General features: G+C 44.1%; 2 protein-coding genes across 4 annotated transcripts; both read right to left on the bottom strand.

The window, feature by feature from the left end:
* Positions 1-1397: 1397 nt before the first annotated feature.
* braf (B-Raf proto-oncogene, serine/threonine kinase) lies at positions 1398-15260 on the bottom strand. Of its 2 annotated transcripts, XM_086103316.1 has the most exons (20): positions 15072-15260; positions 13024-13125; positions 12650-12940; positions 12408-12511; positions 12228-12330; positions 10133-10281; positions 9920-10039; positions 9670-9829; positions 9533-9572; positions 8359-8478; positions 7072-7208; positions 6880-6997; positions 6325-6409; positions 6055-6231; positions 5908-5954; positions 5586-5704; positions 5390-5521; positions 5180-5314; positions 4912-5065; positions 1398-4770 (listed from the first exon to the last, which is right to left on the bottom strand). In XM_086103316.1, the coding sequence occupies exons 1-20, from the start codon at positions 15225-15227 to the stop codon at positions 4748-4750; spliced, it is 2472 nt and encodes an 823-aa protein (XP_085959442.1). In that variant the 5' UTR covers positions 15228-15260; the 3' UTR covers positions 1398-4747. The 2 variants fall into 2 exon arrangements, with proteins under 2 accessions (XP_085959442.1, XP_085959443.1); XM_086103317.1 differs by lacking the exon at positions 8359-8478 and having other exon boundaries at positions 15072-15259.
* Positions 15261-15916: 656 nt separating this feature from the next.
* mrps33 (mitochondrial ribosomal protein S33) lies at positions 15917-17186 on the bottom strand. 2 transcript variants are annotated; one of them, XM_086103376.1, is made up of 3 exons: positions 17134-17186; positions 16500-16719; positions 15917-16325 (listed from the first exon to the last, which is right to left on the bottom strand). In XM_086103376.1, the coding sequence occupies exons 2-3, from the start codon at positions 16712-16714 to the stop codon at positions 16220-16222; spliced, it is 321 nt and encodes a 106-aa protein (XP_085959502.1). In that variant the 5' UTR covers positions 16715-16719; positions 17134-17186; the 3' UTR covers positions 15917-16219. The 2 variants fall into 2 exon arrangements, with proteins under 2 accessions (XP_085959502.1, XP_085959501.1); XM_086103375.1 differs by having other exon boundaries at positions 16995-17173.
* Between the last annotated feature and the right edge of the window lie 573 nt (positions 17187-17759).

Genomic DNA, 17759 nt, shown 5'->3' with positions numbered 1-17759 from the left:
AACGGGATGTAAACCAAGTAGGGATTTTCAAGATAAGAAAAAAAAAATTTGATTGGAGCATGAGGTGAAGGCAGCGAACTCAACTTGACTGCGGGCTAAGTGAGTCACAATTTGTGAGGCACTGACAATTTGCCCACTGAAAATTTTCGCCCCAAAATAGCTTCAAAGTACATTTTAATCTTATTTTCAGTCTAAAAGCTTTTCTTCACCAGACAAATGCACACTCGACCTCCCGACTCAGAGGTTATTAGTTTTTTTTCTTTTACTTTAAAAGTAACATTTACTGGAACGTGTGTCAAAATCTTTTGCGAAACCCTAATGCTACTTTGGAACACCATAACACTGTACACATTCAGCTCAATGGAATCCATCATACTTTATTTATGGGGCACTTTTCAGACATTAAAAATGCAAGACAAAGTGCTTTGCAGAGATAAAAACAATCAATGGACAAAAGCAACAAATCCATTTCTCAAATCACTGTTTTGCACTCTTTTTAGCTGAATACATCTCTTTGTCTCACCCTCATCGGATCAGCACACAAGGTTCTTGATTTACTGATATGTTTATAGACAGGAGAATACAAAGGGTGTTGTTAGTGAGAGTTTGAACGTGCGACGAACCTGCTTCGCTTATCAAACGCGTTTTCACCTCGTACGACTCCAAAGATTCCACAATGACTCATACGGGAGGAAGGGGGAAAAGATTACAAAGCAGGTAGTTGCTCTGGAAAACTTTATCTTTCATCATGACGGATAGGAAGATGATCACGACGTTGCTCCAAGTCCCAACCTTAAAAGTTGTGCTTCAGGAGTTGGTGGTGCAACGCTGCATGAAAATGGCTCAGCGCCACCTTGTGAATGAGGGCAGGAACATGTGAGCATTTATTTGAGAAGGTAAAGAACATTGAAGATCCCGTTTCCAACTACACAAGGTAACATAAGCATTCTACCGCCCGCTCCCCCCCCGTTCAGTTCCACTTTATTTTGAAAAACAAGCCAACCCCGGAAGTCAGTCGCCCAACGAAGAACATGGGTCACAATAATAATGAAAAAGACTGTACACTACTTACAAAACAGCGCAATTAAAATGTAACTTAATTATGTTATTGTGAAATACGTAACGTATCAAAATCTAAGAGGTTTTCTTTTTTAAACATTCGACAATAAAATACCATCTTCAGCCTTTGGGATCGAGAAGTCCAAGGGGGCGGGGGGCTCCCTTTTTATGGTGGGTCACTGTAAAAAAACAACCTTTTTACAAATAAATAAATACAAAGTCAGCTTACAAGAAAAAACAATACAAATAAACAATCTCATGTAGAAACAGCGTGACAGCTGTTTAAAAAGTGCCACGCTGCCGCCTTGTGGACAGAAAACAACACTACAATAAGACTGTTGAATTTTCATGCACTTCTTTAATATATCAGTATCTCATATTCACAACAAATACATGAAGCTCTGTCTCCTTATGATACAGCCTTAAATAATTCAATTTTTCTTCTTCTTCTTGTACACGCAACCATTTTGAAAACGTCTGATCGGACATTTTAAAGTCTGTTCCGTGTGGAGATCTCCCATGCTTTCCTAGCAGGTGGTCAGGATTTTTCTTTTCTTTGTACACTATTTACAGATGGACAGAGGGAAATGAAAAAAAAAAACAAGCAAATCGTTTTAAAGACATGACAGTTTGGCTAAACAGAATTAGGTCGTGTTTTTTTTTTTTTTTTTTTTTTTAAGGTGCAGGCAGCAAAGACAAAGGGAGACAGTAAGGACCAGAAAAAGTAGATAACTCACTTCGGTAACTGAGGTCACTTTTAGGCAATTTCGAGGCCCCTCTTATCCCGAAAATAAACGTTACAGTGGGAGTTTACGGAGCAGATTTAAGTGATGGGGGGGGGGGGGGACGAAAAAGACATGAAATGAAACACGTTTAATTCCATGACGTGTCAGGATAAGAAACCCCCGGTTTTCAGTCGCTGCTTTTGAAAACCGGAACAATAATTTGAACCCTCTGGAAGTGTATCGGACACTTTTGCAAAGGCTATTGCCGTTTAAAGCGTGTTTGCAAACAACCGAGTCACAAAGCGTAACGTCCACAAAACAAAAAGCGTTTACCTTGTGATTTGGGGGGGGGGGGGTGAAAACCAGCTTGTAATATTTCCGTGTTGAATATTATGATGACCTTGTATTTTTTTTTGTAGACGAAAAAAACGGGATGTACATTCTTTTATATTGGCTCGCGATTCTTTCATGTTTTGCCATTTATGAGATTGACAATTAGCATAAACCTTCTTTGTGCAAAAACTGTCAAAAAAATTTGCATGTTTTTTTTTTGTTTTTTTTTAGCCAGACACCCCCTCGTCCCCAAAAATGTGAATACATGCCTTTCATTGGAAAACAACTTGCACCTATTATAAACTCATTCCAAATGACTCATTCAACTCGAAAGTTTGGCAATGATGTTCTTCAATGGGGCTGTGCATTTTTGGAGTGGCTGAGACGGATGCCCCCCCCCCCCCCCCCCCCCAAAAAAGATTCTAAACCAAAAGTTAATGTAAAACACAGACTATATTACACATAATTAAATAACTGTTGTAAAAGGAGCTGCCAGGAAATGAAAAGCGAAGTTACGGGAGCAACTACGCGCTTCAGATCCAGAAACAACAAAAATTGCGAGCTCAGCTCTCTTCACTTGGGATACACGTTACTAAATAAAAGCGGTCTGACAGAGAAAAAAAAATTATCTTCGCATCGGGTCCTGCGGATGCCAAGCATGTGATGCCACCGGCTTCAAATACCACACTGTGCTTTGTCAATTCCGGACAACAACAACAATAATAATAATAATAATAATAACAACACACAAAAAAAAGGCAAGTCGCTCATTTGCTTCAATTAATTTCTACAAAGTGCAATGTCTAGAAGTCACAGACTTGGCAAGAAAGCTTCAAAATAATTCTGTAAATTAGCTTGTAAAACATAGATGACAAATAAATACTGCTGGTTGACAGAAAAAGGCAAAAAAAAATAAAACCAAAAAAAAAAAGCACATTCTGGAATGAATTCATGTTAATGTGACCGAAAGAGCCGTCTTAAATACATTACACTTGAAAGGCTCGCTGGTCTTTTTGTCACGTGACACTGCAGCCCGTTTCGTCGTGCTAACTTTTCAGGAGTGGGATCCGGACCAGAGTGCAATATTAAAAGCCACATAACGCACCAAAAAAGGGAACGGAAACAATGACATGCACAAAATGTGCTCCTCAACTTAGAGTCAGTACTTTGAAAATCAAAATCCCCCCCCCCTTTCCCCAAAAACTACACACACAAAAAAAAATAATCTTCCCCCCTAATCTGAAGTTATTCAGAAACAACAATTTCCATATCAAATGCTCAGTGCTTTAAAAATGGAATGTGGATCCAACTTCTATCACCCCCCCCCCACCCCCCAAAAAAGTAGTCGTTCCATCACCACCAAAAAGTTTTTGTTCTATCACTCAAAAAGAGATCCATTGCTTTTATGGACAACAAAAATTGCGTAGCTTTCATTGCGTCCCCCCCAAAAATCTTTTGCTTCAATTGCCCATAAAAATTGGTTCACCTTCAGCTGCTGAAAACATCGCTTCGGTTGCCCCGCCCCCCCCCCCCCCCAAAAAATTGCATCATCCCAAAAAGTGTCGCCTTTATCATCCAAAAACGTGTTACTATTAAAAAAAAAAAAAAAAAATCGCTTATATCATCAAAAAAAGTTGTCGCTTGGAACGTCAAAATGTTTTGTTGCTTCTATCGCCAAAAAGGTTTTTGCTTTTCTCAGCAAAAAAGAGTTATCAGCTACCCCATGGTCGCATCTATCGTCAAAAAAAGTTGCGTTGTTTCTATCGCCCAAAAAAAAAAAAAAAAAAAAAAAGCTTCTTCCCGCAAAATAAAAAGCTTCTAACACCCACGAAAAACGTGTCTATCCGCAAAAAAAAAAAAAGCTTTTTTTCCGTGCCGACATCTCACTTGATGGAGCCATTGCGCCTGTCAAAACGGTTTCAAACATGATTTTGACAAGCGGACCGCAAAAAGCAATGAGCTTTGCTGCTGGACTGAAAGTTTCGCTCCAAAAAATCCAAACCTCTCGCAAGCACTAGTTAAAGTCGTAGCAATGACAAACTTCGAGCTATATATATATATATTTAAAAAAAAAAAAAAGTTTTTTTAAAAACAGCTTTCAAGTCACAGTTGGGGAGGCGGGTCCCCCCACCCCTGCTTCTCAGCTCATCTGGCGAGCCTGCAAGCGCCCGGCAGAGCACCGCCCCCCGCAGGCCTCCTTCCAAAGTGCAGCCGGAGCCGCGGTCGTATCCCGTCACCATTTTCTTGGGCGGGCTGGTCCACCTGGCAAGTTTGCCCCGCCTCCAAATGGTTTTGATATGGATATTGTCGTGCTGGGGTTTTCTTTACCATTTGTGATTTTTTTTTTTTTTTAAATCTTTTTTTTTTTTTGGGCGGGGGTGTGGTTTGATGTTTTCCGCGATTCGGTTTGCCTGTCGCTTTGGCGAGTTGCCCAACGGACGGCTTTGATGTTGGCAGGAATCTTGTCGTCGGTCGAGGAAGAAAACGGCACATTCGTTTAAGACTATGTTTCAGGTTGTTTTTTGTTTTTTTTCTTCCCCCTCCCCCTCCCCAGTGATGAATTAATCCACAGCAAGCTCGGGAGGACTTCGGAGCAGTGACGAGGGATGGGTTGGTGAGATGCACAGCACTTACTTGAATGCTGAAAACTCCCCTGGCCGGAAAAAAGGGAAAAAAAAATTTTAATTAAGCTTTTCATGTGCCATGTAGCGTGACCGCAAGGGCTTAAAAAAAAAAAAAAAAAGGCCCCAGGCAAGCTCCAAGGGTTGACGTATCTGAGACTTATGGGACCTACCGTAGCCTCCCGCCTGGATGGGCGTTTTGGGTGAGGCGCAGGCGTATAAGCTGAAGTCCTCCGTCTGAAAGCCGGCTCGGTTTAACGAAGGCTCGGAGGCGCTGCGGTGGATTTTGGGTAACGAGCGAGCCAGCAGCTCGATGGAGGCCAAGATCTGAAAAGATTCCCCACTCGCCGTCACGTCAAGGATTTCCTCACTCCGACGCTCGCAGACTAAATTCCGGCCACCCATATGAATAATAATAATAATTGTGGTCATAACCCTCACCTGAGGGAAAAGGGGTCGCTCCTCTCTCTTCTTCTTCAAACAGTCGGCCATTAGTCTCTTCATGGCCTTTGGGCAGTTGCTACGCACCTTGCTGAGGTCGGGCGACAGGTAACCCCGGCCCACCATGAATATGATCTGCACAACATTCAAGTATAAAGTTTTACGAATAAAGCCCTTCAAATATACAAGTGAGCGCGGCCAGCATCTCGCCTGATCTCTGTTGTTGATGTTGGAGTAGGGCAGCGCTCCTGACATGAGTTCGTACAGCACAATGCCAAAGGCGTAGACGTCGGACTGGAAGCTGTACGGATTCTTGTCCTGAAGCCGGATCACCTCCGGAGCCTGAAGGGGCGACCGCGTTGCTTTTAGCGTCGCCGGTCACAGACGTCCGATTCAAAGCACTCACCATCCACAGAATGGAGCCGGACAACTGCTCAAACTGGTGGGAGCCACTCCAGCGGGACTTGACCGTGGCCAGGCCAAAGTCACCGATCTTCACCGTCAGATCCTCATGGAGGAAAATATCTGCGCGGGATGCGTTGAAGGAAACAGCCGCGCCGTGCTTTGACCACACAATTGGTTCAACCGCATTTAGGTGTGCGACAGGCCCCTGAATCACCCGCCTCGACGTCTGAATTTTTGGCCTGTTTTACTGCCTCTTCTCCCACTTGAGCTTCCTCGGCCGACTATTGAGATCCAGCCAAATCTGTCTCTTTTCAAAAAGATACTGTTGCTCTTCAGATCACGGTGGATGATGGACTTGGCGTGCAGGTAACTAAGGAGGAGAAAAAAAAAAAAAAAGAATGACGGCTTTGTTGCCACGTCAACGTGCCGCTGTCATCATTTGAAAGGTGTACGAGTTGGAGTGCGCTTACTCCATGCCCTGAGCGGTCTGCCTGGCAATGTCGATGAGCTTAATCATTTCAAACTTGGTCTCGATGATGTGCAGGTGGTGGTAGAGGCTGGAGCCTTCGCACCACTGCGTCACGATGGCCAGCTGAGGCTTGGTGGTGTAGCCCATGAACAGCAGGATGTTGACGTGACGCGTTTTCCTACGAGGCGCGCAAACGGGCAACAATTCGGGGCGTCGGCCATTTTCGGCGTGTGGGGGGTTAAAAGCAGGACGTTGCTGTGTTGGAGCTTACCTGAGGACTCCCACTTCGTTCTTGAAGGCCTGAAGCTGTTGAGGTGTCGGCGCCGTTACGTTCAACATCTTCACTGCCACGTCACCTTAATGGACGATGAAGATATTCGTTTTTTTTTTGTTTGTTTGTTTTTTTCATTTGGAATTGCTTTTTTGACCTTCTAACAGCTTAATTTTTTTGGCGGGGGGTGGGGGGGGGTCACCCTTAGTTGGGTCTCTGGTGATCATGGTGGTTACACCTCTTTTTTAAAAATTAGCATTATTTGCAAAAGGCGAGAAATTCTAAACCGGCGAACAAATTCGATACGTTCATTTGCTGACACCCACGTCACTCACCGGTTTGCGTCACAGACCCGACGGTCGAACGTGAGGACATTGAGTCAAAAACAAAAAACTAAAACCTGTACCTCAGACGGACGTCGTGGTTGATAATACAAAATACTTTTTTATCGGATTCATCGACAGCATGAGCGAGCCGTTGGGACTGCACTACCGAAAACGCAGCATGAAAGGGGTAAGCAGAGCTGCGTTACAGTCGTGTGAGCATTCGTCCTACCGTGCCACTTTCCTTTGAAGACAGTCCCAAAGGAGCCGGAACCTATCCTCTGACCCAGCGTGATCTGCCCCTCTGGGATTTCCCAGTCGTCACTGGAGTCCCTCCTCCCCAGCGTTTTCTGTTGCACACGACAGCGTGAGATCCTTTCAAATCGAGACGGGGGCGGTTCCAGTTTCCGGCTCGGGGACCCACCATTTTATTGCGGTCCTCGGACGACGACGACGACTTGCGCTCCCTCTGCGGGCACGGCGATTTCTGGGGAACCTTGACGTTGGTCAGGGAGCCCGGGAGCGAGGCGGGGGGAGTGGCCGACAGTCCGGTGGTGGACCCTGAAGGGTGGGGGGGGGGAAAAGGTGGGCGGGGTAGGCGGAAAGGTCACTCATTTGGAATGACGGGGAGTTGGAATCTATTGAGTGACATGCAGTGGAGACGTGAGGGGGGGGGGGGGGTTGATTGGATGGCATTACAGTGAAGCCGTCCCCCTTTTGGTGCAGTCTGGTGGAACCGTGGGGTGAGTTGAGGAGCTTCATTTTGACATAAGTCTTCCTTTCCCGCCTTGTTGTGGCATCTATATGCGATCGCAAACATTTTTCAGAATGGGCGGGAATCAATTCCTGGCAATTTTTGTTTTTGATTTGGGTTTTTTTTTTTTTTTTTGCTATTTTGTTGGTCCTTATCCCTCACGGATTCGATGGAATGGGATTTTTTTCCCCCCAAATTTTTTTTATTTTATTAAACCTAAAAAAATACTTTATTTGGGGAGGGGGGATCCATCAAAAAAAAATTGTTACCTGTTAAGGAAATTTATTTACTAATACTATATCATTATTAATATGTGTGATAAATTATATATAATATATTCATTTGTGTAAAAAAAAACACTAATTAAAGTGAAATTGCATTGAAATGTTTTTTTCTGGAATTTTTTTTTCCATCAAAATTCGAGCTTTTCACTTTATTTTTAATTTAAATAAATATTAAACTCTTCTTATTTAATTTCAAGATTGACATGAAAAGAAATGACTCCTGTTGTTGGTCAAACTGGGAAATAAAAGGCAGAAGAAGGCGTGTCATTCGTATAAAAATATACTTTTTTTTTTTTACCCGTTGCGGAACATCAAAAAAACTATTTTTTAGCTTTTTCACTGTCGTAATTTTCCAAGTGATTTCGGATTAAAGCAAACGTTAAGAAGCACACGGACTTATATCGTACGACACCGGCCGCAAAAGTGACGCCGGTGATGGAATTGAAAAATCCTCGCGCTGTGTTCCGGACTTACCCGTTTTAATTCTTTATACGATAAATACGGTGGCGATGTTATCCGAAAATGAACTGGTGATGGTTTGAGGGACGGTGAGGGTGAATAGGTAGTAGTGGATGGAGAAGGGGGGGGGGGGGGGGGGGGGTTCGGGGGGTGTATGCGGTGGTGGTGAAAAAGTGGAGGTGGGAGCACAAGAACACACAGAGGGCCTGACTACCTCGGAACACGGGCTCGGGCTCAAAATCAAACACAATGTCATTGGGGTAGGAGTATAGGAGGGGGCTTGAGGTCCGTGTTCGGTGCTTCCTCAAGCAGCGGGCAGGGTGGTTCGGGGGGGCTGCAGGGCAAAGAGAGACAGAGACAGACCATCACTGCTACTCACTCACCCTGCGTGCCCGCCGAGCCCAATCCAAAAGGAGATCACATCGAGCACCGTTTTTTTCGATCAAACGTGTACGTGCACATGATCAGAAAGTCAAGCGTTTAATTTTTTTTTTTTTTTAATAGTTTACTGCTGCGGGTCATTACACGAAGGGGGGGGGGGGATCCTATAAGACCTAAATAAAGAGAGAAATACTATTGTAGGAATAGCGAAAAAAAAAAAGTTATGTTAAGCCTTTAATGCACGTATTTTATTTCAGTCCATTGCAAAATCATCACGCCGCTTTTTATTTTAAAAACATGAACATTTCCTATTTTGATGTGAACATATAAACTGAACATTAAAAAAATAAAAATTTAAAAATTTAAAAAAGAGAAAGCTTTATCGTTTTGTGTCATTGGAGAAATTATGAACTTTTCACCAATTAAATTAATAACTGCTTTTTTTTCTAAATTGATTTTGAATTATAGCAGTTTAATGTATTTTGGAATGCATTTTTTTTTATTACTCTTGTGTAATCTTAAACGCCTCATTATTTATTTTATGAAAATATTTAATTCAAAGTTATTTTTTTTATTAAAACAAATGCTCCGTGGGTCAATCATGAAATATTTTTAAAATTATTATTAATTTAAAAAAAAATACATTTAATTGCTGTATGCCAATTTATATGACATCACGGCTGATTTAGGGTTTTTTTTTTCCAATTTTGAATGGATAGAAAAGATCAATATAAGAAATCCTTCCAACAGAGAGCAAAAAGGGGCTCCGATTCAGTTCAAATCACCATGGGAGCTTGAGTTGGGGGGGGGGGGGGGATAATAACCATAATAATTAAGGAAAATGACGTCCGCGAGCGAGCTACGAGCGCCGACTCGAAAGCTTCTAGGGTCTTCACACGCACACACATATATACACAAAAAGAACAGTGCACGCAGACACGCGGGATGGTGGGGGGGGGGCGGAGGGGGAAGAGAGGGAGGGCAAAGAATGGAGTGAAGTTCCTTACCTCCATCCGACCTCACTAGTCCCTGATCTCGGATCAGGTCCTGAAAGAAAAAAGGTTGGTCATTTTTTTCCGGATTGTTCCGCAACGGTGAGGGCCAAATTAAAAGCCGAATGCCAACGCGTGGTTCCAACACTCACGTCGATGTTGACAGGCTCGATGGTGTTGATATGGACGTTGGGGGCAGAGGACGAACGGTCCCGCTGGCCGAACTGGTTGCGGTGATCCTCCTCGGCGGGCCGGAAACTCGGCGGGATGGGTATGGACTTGGATGGGGACAACGTGGCGTGACATATAGACCTGGAGAGATCGCGTGCGTTCGTTAGCGTGGCGGCGCCTCATTGGGGGAAACTGCCCGAAAAAAAAAAAAAAAAAAGGGGGGGGGCTCACCCGGTGGAGTCGGACGGAGGGAGCGACGGACAGGCTTCGGACACGGGGGTGGTGCCCTCGGAGGAGACCTCCTCTTGGGTGAAAGGGTGATGCTCGAAGAACTTGGACACGAGCAACAAGCTGCGCGGAGTAAAAATGGAAAACGGGATTCTGAGTCGCATCTTTGACATCGCATTCATTCGCGAACGCTTTTTTTTTTTGCGAGCGACTTACTCCAGCTGGTCGTAGTTGACGCACATGAGGGGCACCTCGGTGCTGCAGCGCTGGTGGAACTTGTAGCCGCAAGTTTGACAGCGGAAGCCCTGGAAAAGCAGCTTCCTACAGAAGTCGCAGAAGGCCAGCGTGAAGAAGGTCTTCCTCACCTGGAGACCAGAAGCGGGGTTCCGTCAGCCACGCTTTGCACCATATTTCAAGAGGAATATTAGGGAGGGTCGATACGACTACCATGATGAGGACTGACTTGTTGCAAACTCACTGATACCAAGTACCGATACCTTGAGTAACATTTGATATTTTACAATTTTAATTCAACACAAGGATGGAAAAAATGTGAACAAAGTTTTTTTTTTTTTTGGAAGTATCGGTGGCTGGTATCCACACCCTCCGTCGATTCTCGATACATATCAAGTGCTGATACCTTGAGTTACTTTTGATATTTTACAATTTTAATTCAACACAAGGATGGAAAAAATGTGAACAAAGTTTTTTTTTTTTTGGGGAAGTATCGATGGCTGGTATTCACAGCCTCCATCGAAATGTGATACATATCGAGGACCGATACCTTGAGTTATTTTTGATATTTTACAATTTTAATTCAACACAAGGATGGAAAAAATGTGAACAAAGTTTTTTTTTTTTTTGGAAGTATCGGTGGCTGGTATCCACACCCTCCGTCGATTCTCGATACATATCAAGTGCCGATACCTTGAGTTACTTTTGATATTTTACAATTTTAATTCAACACAAGGATGGAAAAAATGTGAACAAAGTTTTTTTTTTTTGGGGAAGTATCGGTGGCTGGTATTCACAGCCTCCATCGGAATGTGATACATATCGAGGACCGATACCTTGAGTTATTTTTGATATTTTACAATTTTAATTCAACTCAAGGATGGAAAAAATGTGAACAAAGTTTTTTTTTTTTTTTGAAGTATCGGTGGCTGGTATCCACACCCTCCGTCGATTCTCGATACATATCAAGTGCCGATACCTTGAGTTACTTTTGATATTTTACAATTTTAATTCAACACAAGGATGGAAAAAATGTGAACAAAGTTTTTTTTTTTTTTGGAAGTATCGGTGGCTGGTATCCACACCCTCCGTCGATTCTCGATACATATCAAGTGCTGATACCTTGAGTTACTTTTGATATTTTACAATTTTAATTCAACACAAGGATGGAAAAACGTGAACAAAGTTTTTTTTTTTTTTTTGGGAAGTATCGGTGGCTGGTATCCACACCCTCCATCGGAACCTGATACATACCCAGAACCGATACCTTGAGTTATTTTTGATATTTTACAAATTTAATTCAACACAAGGATGGAAAAAATGTGAACAAAGTTTTTTTTTTGTTTTTTTGGAAGTATCGGTGGCTGGTATCCACACCCTCCGTCGATTCTCGATACATATCAAGTGCCGATACCTTGAGTTACTTTTGATATTTTACAATTTTAATTCAACACGTGGATGGAAAAAATGTGAACAAACTTTTTTTTTTTTTTTGGAAGTATCGGTGGCTGGTATTCACAGCCTCCATCGGAATGTGATACATATCGAGGACCGATACCTTGAGTTATTTTTGATATTTTACAATTTTAATTCAACACAAGGATGGAAAAAATGTGAACAAAGTTTTTTTTTGAAGTATCGGTGGCTGGTATCCACACCCTCCGTCGATTCTCGATACATATCAAGTGCCGATACCTTGAGTTACTTTTGATATTTAACAATTTTAATTCAACACAAGGATGGAAAAAATGTGAACAAAGTTTTTTTTTTTTTTGGGGAAGTATCGATGGCTGGTATCCACACCCTCCATCGGAACCTGATACATACCCAGAACCGATACCTTGAGTTATTTTTGATATTTTACGATTTTAATTCAACACAAGGATGGAAAAAATGTGAACAAAGTTGGGGGTTTTTTCAGTATCGGTGGCTGGTATCCACACAATCCATCGGACCCGATACATTCAATTAAAGCCGGCATCGGCCTGATACCGACACCCAGTATCGGCACTCGCCCATCCCTAATAAATATCTTGAATGCTGTTGAGATTACTCAGACTGGATGAGCGGTACTCACAAAATTGTGCGTGGTGAGCGGCACATTCTCCAAGACTTCCACGTGCAACTCTTCCCCGGTCAGCCAGGAGATATCCGTGTCCCAACCAATCGGCTTCTTCTCTCTATAGATCGATAGATTTTACAGTACAGTGGTAATCACTCCCGGATTCTCACTTCAGTGCGTTTGCAGCGCACTCACCCGTCCTGTATCCTGTAGACGCCGCAGCACTCCGGGATGAGTCCTCGCATCATGAGAGCCTTCTTGAGCGAGTCTCGCACGGTCATCCCACACCGGGCGGGGACCTGAACGCAGCCCGGGAAACATCCCCCGGCTTTAGTTTGCGGTCCTTAATGAAAACGTGTGGACTACCATAGAACGCAATGGCCCCGCTCACACTCAGTGGGGGGGGGGCGTGGCCTAAATGACAAGTTATCACATACCACCGTTCTCTGTTTATTGGGCAGGAAGACCCGGACGATGGGCTTCTGCGGAGAGCGCGGGTTGCTCCGGCTGGCGTCCGCCGGTTTCTGGAGGACGGCCAAGGTGTTGGGCGCCGAGGGGAAAAGCTGAGCGCCGCCGCCGGCCACGCAGCCTCCCATCTTGACCTCCAGGAGGGTCGGCACGGGAGTCGGCGAGGAGGAGGGGAAGTCCGTGCCGTTGCCCGTGGCCTCCAGCAGCTGCTGCTCCCTCTGCTGCAAGGCGTCCAGCTTACTGGTGTACTCCTCATAGGCCTGGGGGGGAGACGAAGAACGGACGGTGGGCTTAAGTGACATTCTTGAGGTACTCCGTGTAAGTGAGAGCAAACGACTCTCACCTCAAGATATATGGAGGGAGGATTGTGTTCTCCTCCAAACTTGTCCAGGAGAGCCTCTAAGTGTTCTTGCGTCAACTTGATCATCTGTTTGATGTTCCAGATCTGTTGGGGGGGGGGGGGGGGGGGGGGGGACAATTCAAATCTCCTCATTGAGGAACAATAAGGTAATTGGATAGAAAAGCCGATATCCATTCATGAAAATGACATCACCCACAACCGATGGACACCCGAGAGAATGATATGACATCATGCAAGCTCATCAGTTTTCAGGCTTCCCTTTTTGCCTGAATGAATTAAACCTATTCATAAAACTGAAACAGCAGCGTGCCGTTTTTATTCACTCCCCCTTCAACAAGTCGGGATTGTACTGTCAATAAGGACCAATGCTGACGCAAATCGCAAAAAACACGGCAAGTAATTGACTAGTATCCCTCAAAAAAGTTTGCTATTGCGTACAGATATCACAGCGTGTCGACAAAGCAATTTTCCTATTAGACAAGGTTATGGCCAAACTAAATGAAGCTCCTCCCGTGACTTCAACATAGTTGCTTGGCACCGTGGTGCCACCTGATGGCGCCAAAGCAATATTTTTACATGAGATGATTTTGGTCTGAGCACAAAAACAGCAAATAATCATCACAATAATAATAATTAGCAATGGGCACAACAACAGCCGTATTGAACACTACGGTGCTTATTTGTGGTCAAATACCCCAACAGCTTGTTTAAAATATCGTAACTTTTTTTTTTTAAGTTGGTCCCTAGGCATAACAAATGAATCTCCATTTTATTCTGCTTTCATTAAATACGATCATCAAGTTCATGAAATTCAATATACTGTCCAGCAAAGATGGCGGCACCAATTGTATCACTCGTAGAGTGAACACATGATAATGCTTCACCCTTAAAACGGGCTGAGGGGTGAACTATGACTCAATGGGATGTCGAAAAGCCGGCTATTTCCTGATATTGCTCTTATCCTCTCTACTTTCAGGAACTGTATCAGACGCTGGCTGTTTGCGAGGCCCATTTCAAGGGAACCTCAAAGTGTGAACGAACAAACGAACAAGCTCGAATCAACAATCAATTGCACACTATCAACTAATTCTTGACGATAAATTCACCCACGTGACAATTGTTACAGGGCGGGATGAAATGAAGAACTCCCAAAATAAAATAAAAAGGTAAGCAGCGCTGCACTGAGCTTGGCTAGATGTACCGAGTAGCATTCGTGACTGGTAAGGAAAACACAGGTGATTCCAAAAAAAAAAAAAAAAAAAAGTTCCAGCTGTAGACCACCACTCACATTCACATTGATCAAGAGGCTCCACTTCACCTAATATTGAGGGGGTTTTTTTAAATTCAGAATATGGGTTGGAAATTTGAACCAGCGAATTTCAAAACTCAGATACAGTGCTACCCTGAAAAATGTCAACAAAATCGATTTGGCTGGGAATGAATCTAAACTAGGGTTGATTTATATGCAGAGGCCTGCATGGGCAAGTGTATCTGTGCGTTTTATTTTATGTTGGCCGTTATATGTGCCAAAGTAACCTGTGCAACTGCATTATACTTCAACGCGAGCATCCGCTCCCCGCACGTCCACCATCAGCCCCGAGTGGGTCTCTCCGGCACGGTGCACCACCACCACCCCCGACGGCAAAAGCGCCATTAATTGCCCCGTCTTTGTTATGTCAACAGCGGCGTGCGTTGTGTGCCGTGGCGGCGCCGCAGTGAGAACCGACTGGAAGGCGAGCAAGGCCCCGAGTCAACACCGACCCCTACGAATAAAAGCTCCCCGTCCAACTGCCGCATGCTCCAGCCTAACGCGAGCAGAGGGTCCCGGGAGCCCCTCTCCACGTCGGTTCTGGTCGTCACCCCCCGTCTTCCCCCGATTGTGCCGCATCCCCCCGCCATCCGCGGAGCAGCCGGTGTTTCCTGAACATTTCCATCCAATTAGCCTCGCTCGCAGCCCCGATCGCCGTGCCCACTTGCCTCCCTCCCACTTCTCCGCCGCTACCATCGCACCGCTGCCGCGAAGCGCCTACCTCCTCGTCTTGCGGACCTCCGGGGATCCCCGGCGAGCAGGAGGGCTCCAGCGCTGCGCCGAGCTCCTCGAGGCCCCGCTCCCCGCCCGGTTGCCGCTCTGAGGTGTCTCCGTTAAAGACGGGCGGTGGGGACTCGGCGCTGCTCAACGCCGCCATTTTAAAGTGTGAGAAAGTGAGTGGAAAATAAGAGAGACAAAGCGCAGTGGCGGCGCTGCGGCCGCAAGGGGGCGACAGAGGACAGACTTGAGCTGTCTTGCAAACCATCGCGCAGTGGCGGCGCTGCGGCCGCAAGGGGGCGACAGAGGACAGACTTGAGCTGTCTTGCAAGCCATCACACACACACACGTATAAAAGACACACACAACATAATATACACTTGACAGAGACAGAAAGAAACACAAACAAATGCAATTCACAACCCGTTGCCCAAACCCCTCTAACTTCCTCTATTATGGCACACGTGCAGATGGGATGTGGTGGCCCCTGATCGCTTGCAAAACCTGCCCTTTGCTGTCATGATCCCACACCCCACTTCCAAATGTCTGTGTCGAGTATTACTGTAGTGCTGCTTCTTTTTCAAATACATACTGTGCACGACACGCACGCAAAGACAACCCGCTTGCATACACAACAAACGCGACACATAGCCACACATGCAAAAAAGACAAAAACAACACAGCCAACATATTCATAAAACACAGTCCACACGATACAACATATATACACAAAGCACACACCCATCAATGCAAACATTCTCGGAACACATTCGAAGCATGAGTAACTTACACTAACACACAACATAATGAATGAATATGAGCATTCAAGTGCCAAAGAAAACTATTGAATGTAGTTGTAATTTTATTTTTTTTCCTTGAATACTTTCAACACTCAGTGACAGTCCATCTGGAGTCAACAAAAATGTTTCCACTTGTGAAACTTAAATGCAACACAATGAGAATAAGACACAGACTACAAATATAATCATGATTTTTTTTTTTTTTTGGATGTCTCATTTGATCATCATCCACAGTGGCTGGGTACTTAGCCCACTGATGTTGTGAATGCTCCGAAAGAACGTATTGGAAGGTCGATCACTAAAGGCTCTTTACAGTTCCAGTTCCAAAGTGACGCAGCGGCAACGTCGTCGCTCACTTCTTCTTGATTGCTCTCTTCCCTTCTCCTTTCTTTGGTGGGCCTTTTCCTCTCAGCTTCCTCAGGCGACGCATCTCGTCCTTGAAATCTTCATGCTCGTCCCTGCGAGCAAATATCGAAACACATACAGACGAATTCACAGATTTTTTTGATGACGTGTCTGGGACATGCAAACTCAGATAATATGATAAGATGATCCTTTATTTGTCCCACATTGGGGAAATTTGCAGTCAACAGCAGCAAAATAAACAGGTTACTGTTCTCTATCAAAATTACCTGAACAGTCCCATGAACCTGAGCTTCTGCGTCATGGCGTAGTAGATCCTGTGCTGCGGGTACCAGTCGTACACCTCCTTCCTCTTGGCCATGGGAGGCTCCTGGAAAAGCCGGACTACCTTCATGGACTTGGAGTCCGTGTTGCGTACGACATCCCCGAAGATTTGAGCACTCAGTCTGGCCATGCGCAGTGCATAGTTCGACATGCTGGCCATAATTGCTGAATAAGGAGGAGGAAAGATGAATTGTGAAAAATAATATATTTAGGAGAGATCCATATGGGACACTTTCTTCTTGCAGTAGCCACGGAAACATGCAACCAATACTACCCTTTTAAATCAATTCATTAAAGTACAACACAATACATCTGGCGAAAATACTAGCATTATTGTGTGATTCAGGGCCACGCTGATACGTGCTGGATGAAAACATGACAAAATGGGCATCTACGTCTACTGTACATTCAATAAGTGCAAGTCACATCGTCATTCTGACCTTAATTGCAAGGCCGTGTAATGAGAAAAAAAATCCACGGCGAGTTAGACCTGTTGCGGTAAACAAAGCATTACAAAAAAAGCAATATTTTTCATTTTATACAGTAAGCAGCCCAAAAGCGCATTCGTTAGCGTCTAACCTTCACTGCATAAGCGACACTTTTGTGTTCCGTTTGGTGCTGAGCATTGATTGGATAGATGATTCGACTTCCGGGTAGAAGATTAACTTGCCTTTTCACATTTTTTTTTACTTTCAATTTTAATTTACATGTTTTAGATATCTAAGGTAAAATGGAAATAACCATAAGTTATAAAATAGAAAAACATGAAAAATAGTAAACAACATTTTATTGTATTTTCGTGTCAAAAGTAAGTCCGCTATTAACCTGTCCGACAGTCGAACGTGTCGCACAAAGGTTCCGATTCTCGAGCAGCGTTCTACGACGTCATCAATAAACATTATTAGTTGTACGTATTTAAATGTATTTTAAATATGTTTTAATATACTTTTGCTAGCCTCAAAGTGACACCGTTTTATTTTTGTAAATGTGAGGATTTTGAGTCTACTCAAAATCAAAACTGAAATGTGTTTCTCCTTTTGGACAGCCGAGGGCGCTATATGATAAAATCTTTTACATTCAGATATCGTCTAGATAGCCACTGGCCTGTAGAGGCGATAATCCACCACTCATAAATACGTAATACCATTATAATTTAGCAGATTTGCTTTTTTTTTTTTAAACATTAGAGTCGGCGTTCGTAGTAT

This window comes from Hippocampus guttulatus, chromosome 22 (assembly GCF_054856545.1).
Source record: "Hippocampus guttulatus isolate MCC_2025c chromosome 22, RoL_Hgut_1.0, whole genome shotgun sequence".
Lineage (NCBI taxonomy): Eukaryota > Metazoa > Chordata > Actinopteri > Syngnathiformes > Syngnathidae > Hippocampus > Hippocampus guttulatus.
Note: the sequence above shows the minus strand (reverse complement) of the source record. Positions and strands in the feature narration are given on the sequence as shown.

Bases quoted from the DNA above. Each gene is read 5' to 3' on its own strand.
- braf (XM_086103316.1), bottom strand. From the start codon at position 15,227: ATGGCGGCGTTGAGCAGCGCCGAGTCCCCACCGCCCGTCTTTAACGGA. The intron at 12,512-12,649 runs GTATGTGATAAC...GGCTGCGTTCAG, and splicing joins CCAATAAACAGAGAACGGTG to GTCCCCGCCCGGTGTGGGAT. The intron at 12,331-12,407 runs GTGAGTGCGCTG...ATCGATCTATAG, and splicing joins GTCTACAGGATACAGGACGG to AGAGAAGAAGCCGATTGGTT.
- mrps33 (XM_086103376.1), bottom strand. From the start codon at position 16,714: ATGGCCAGCATGTCGAACTATGCACTGCGCATGGCCAGACTGAGTGCT. The intron at 16,326-16,499 runs GTAATTTTGATA...ATTTGCTCGCAG, and splicing joins AGGTTCATGGGACTGTTCAG to GGACGAGCATGAAGATTTCA.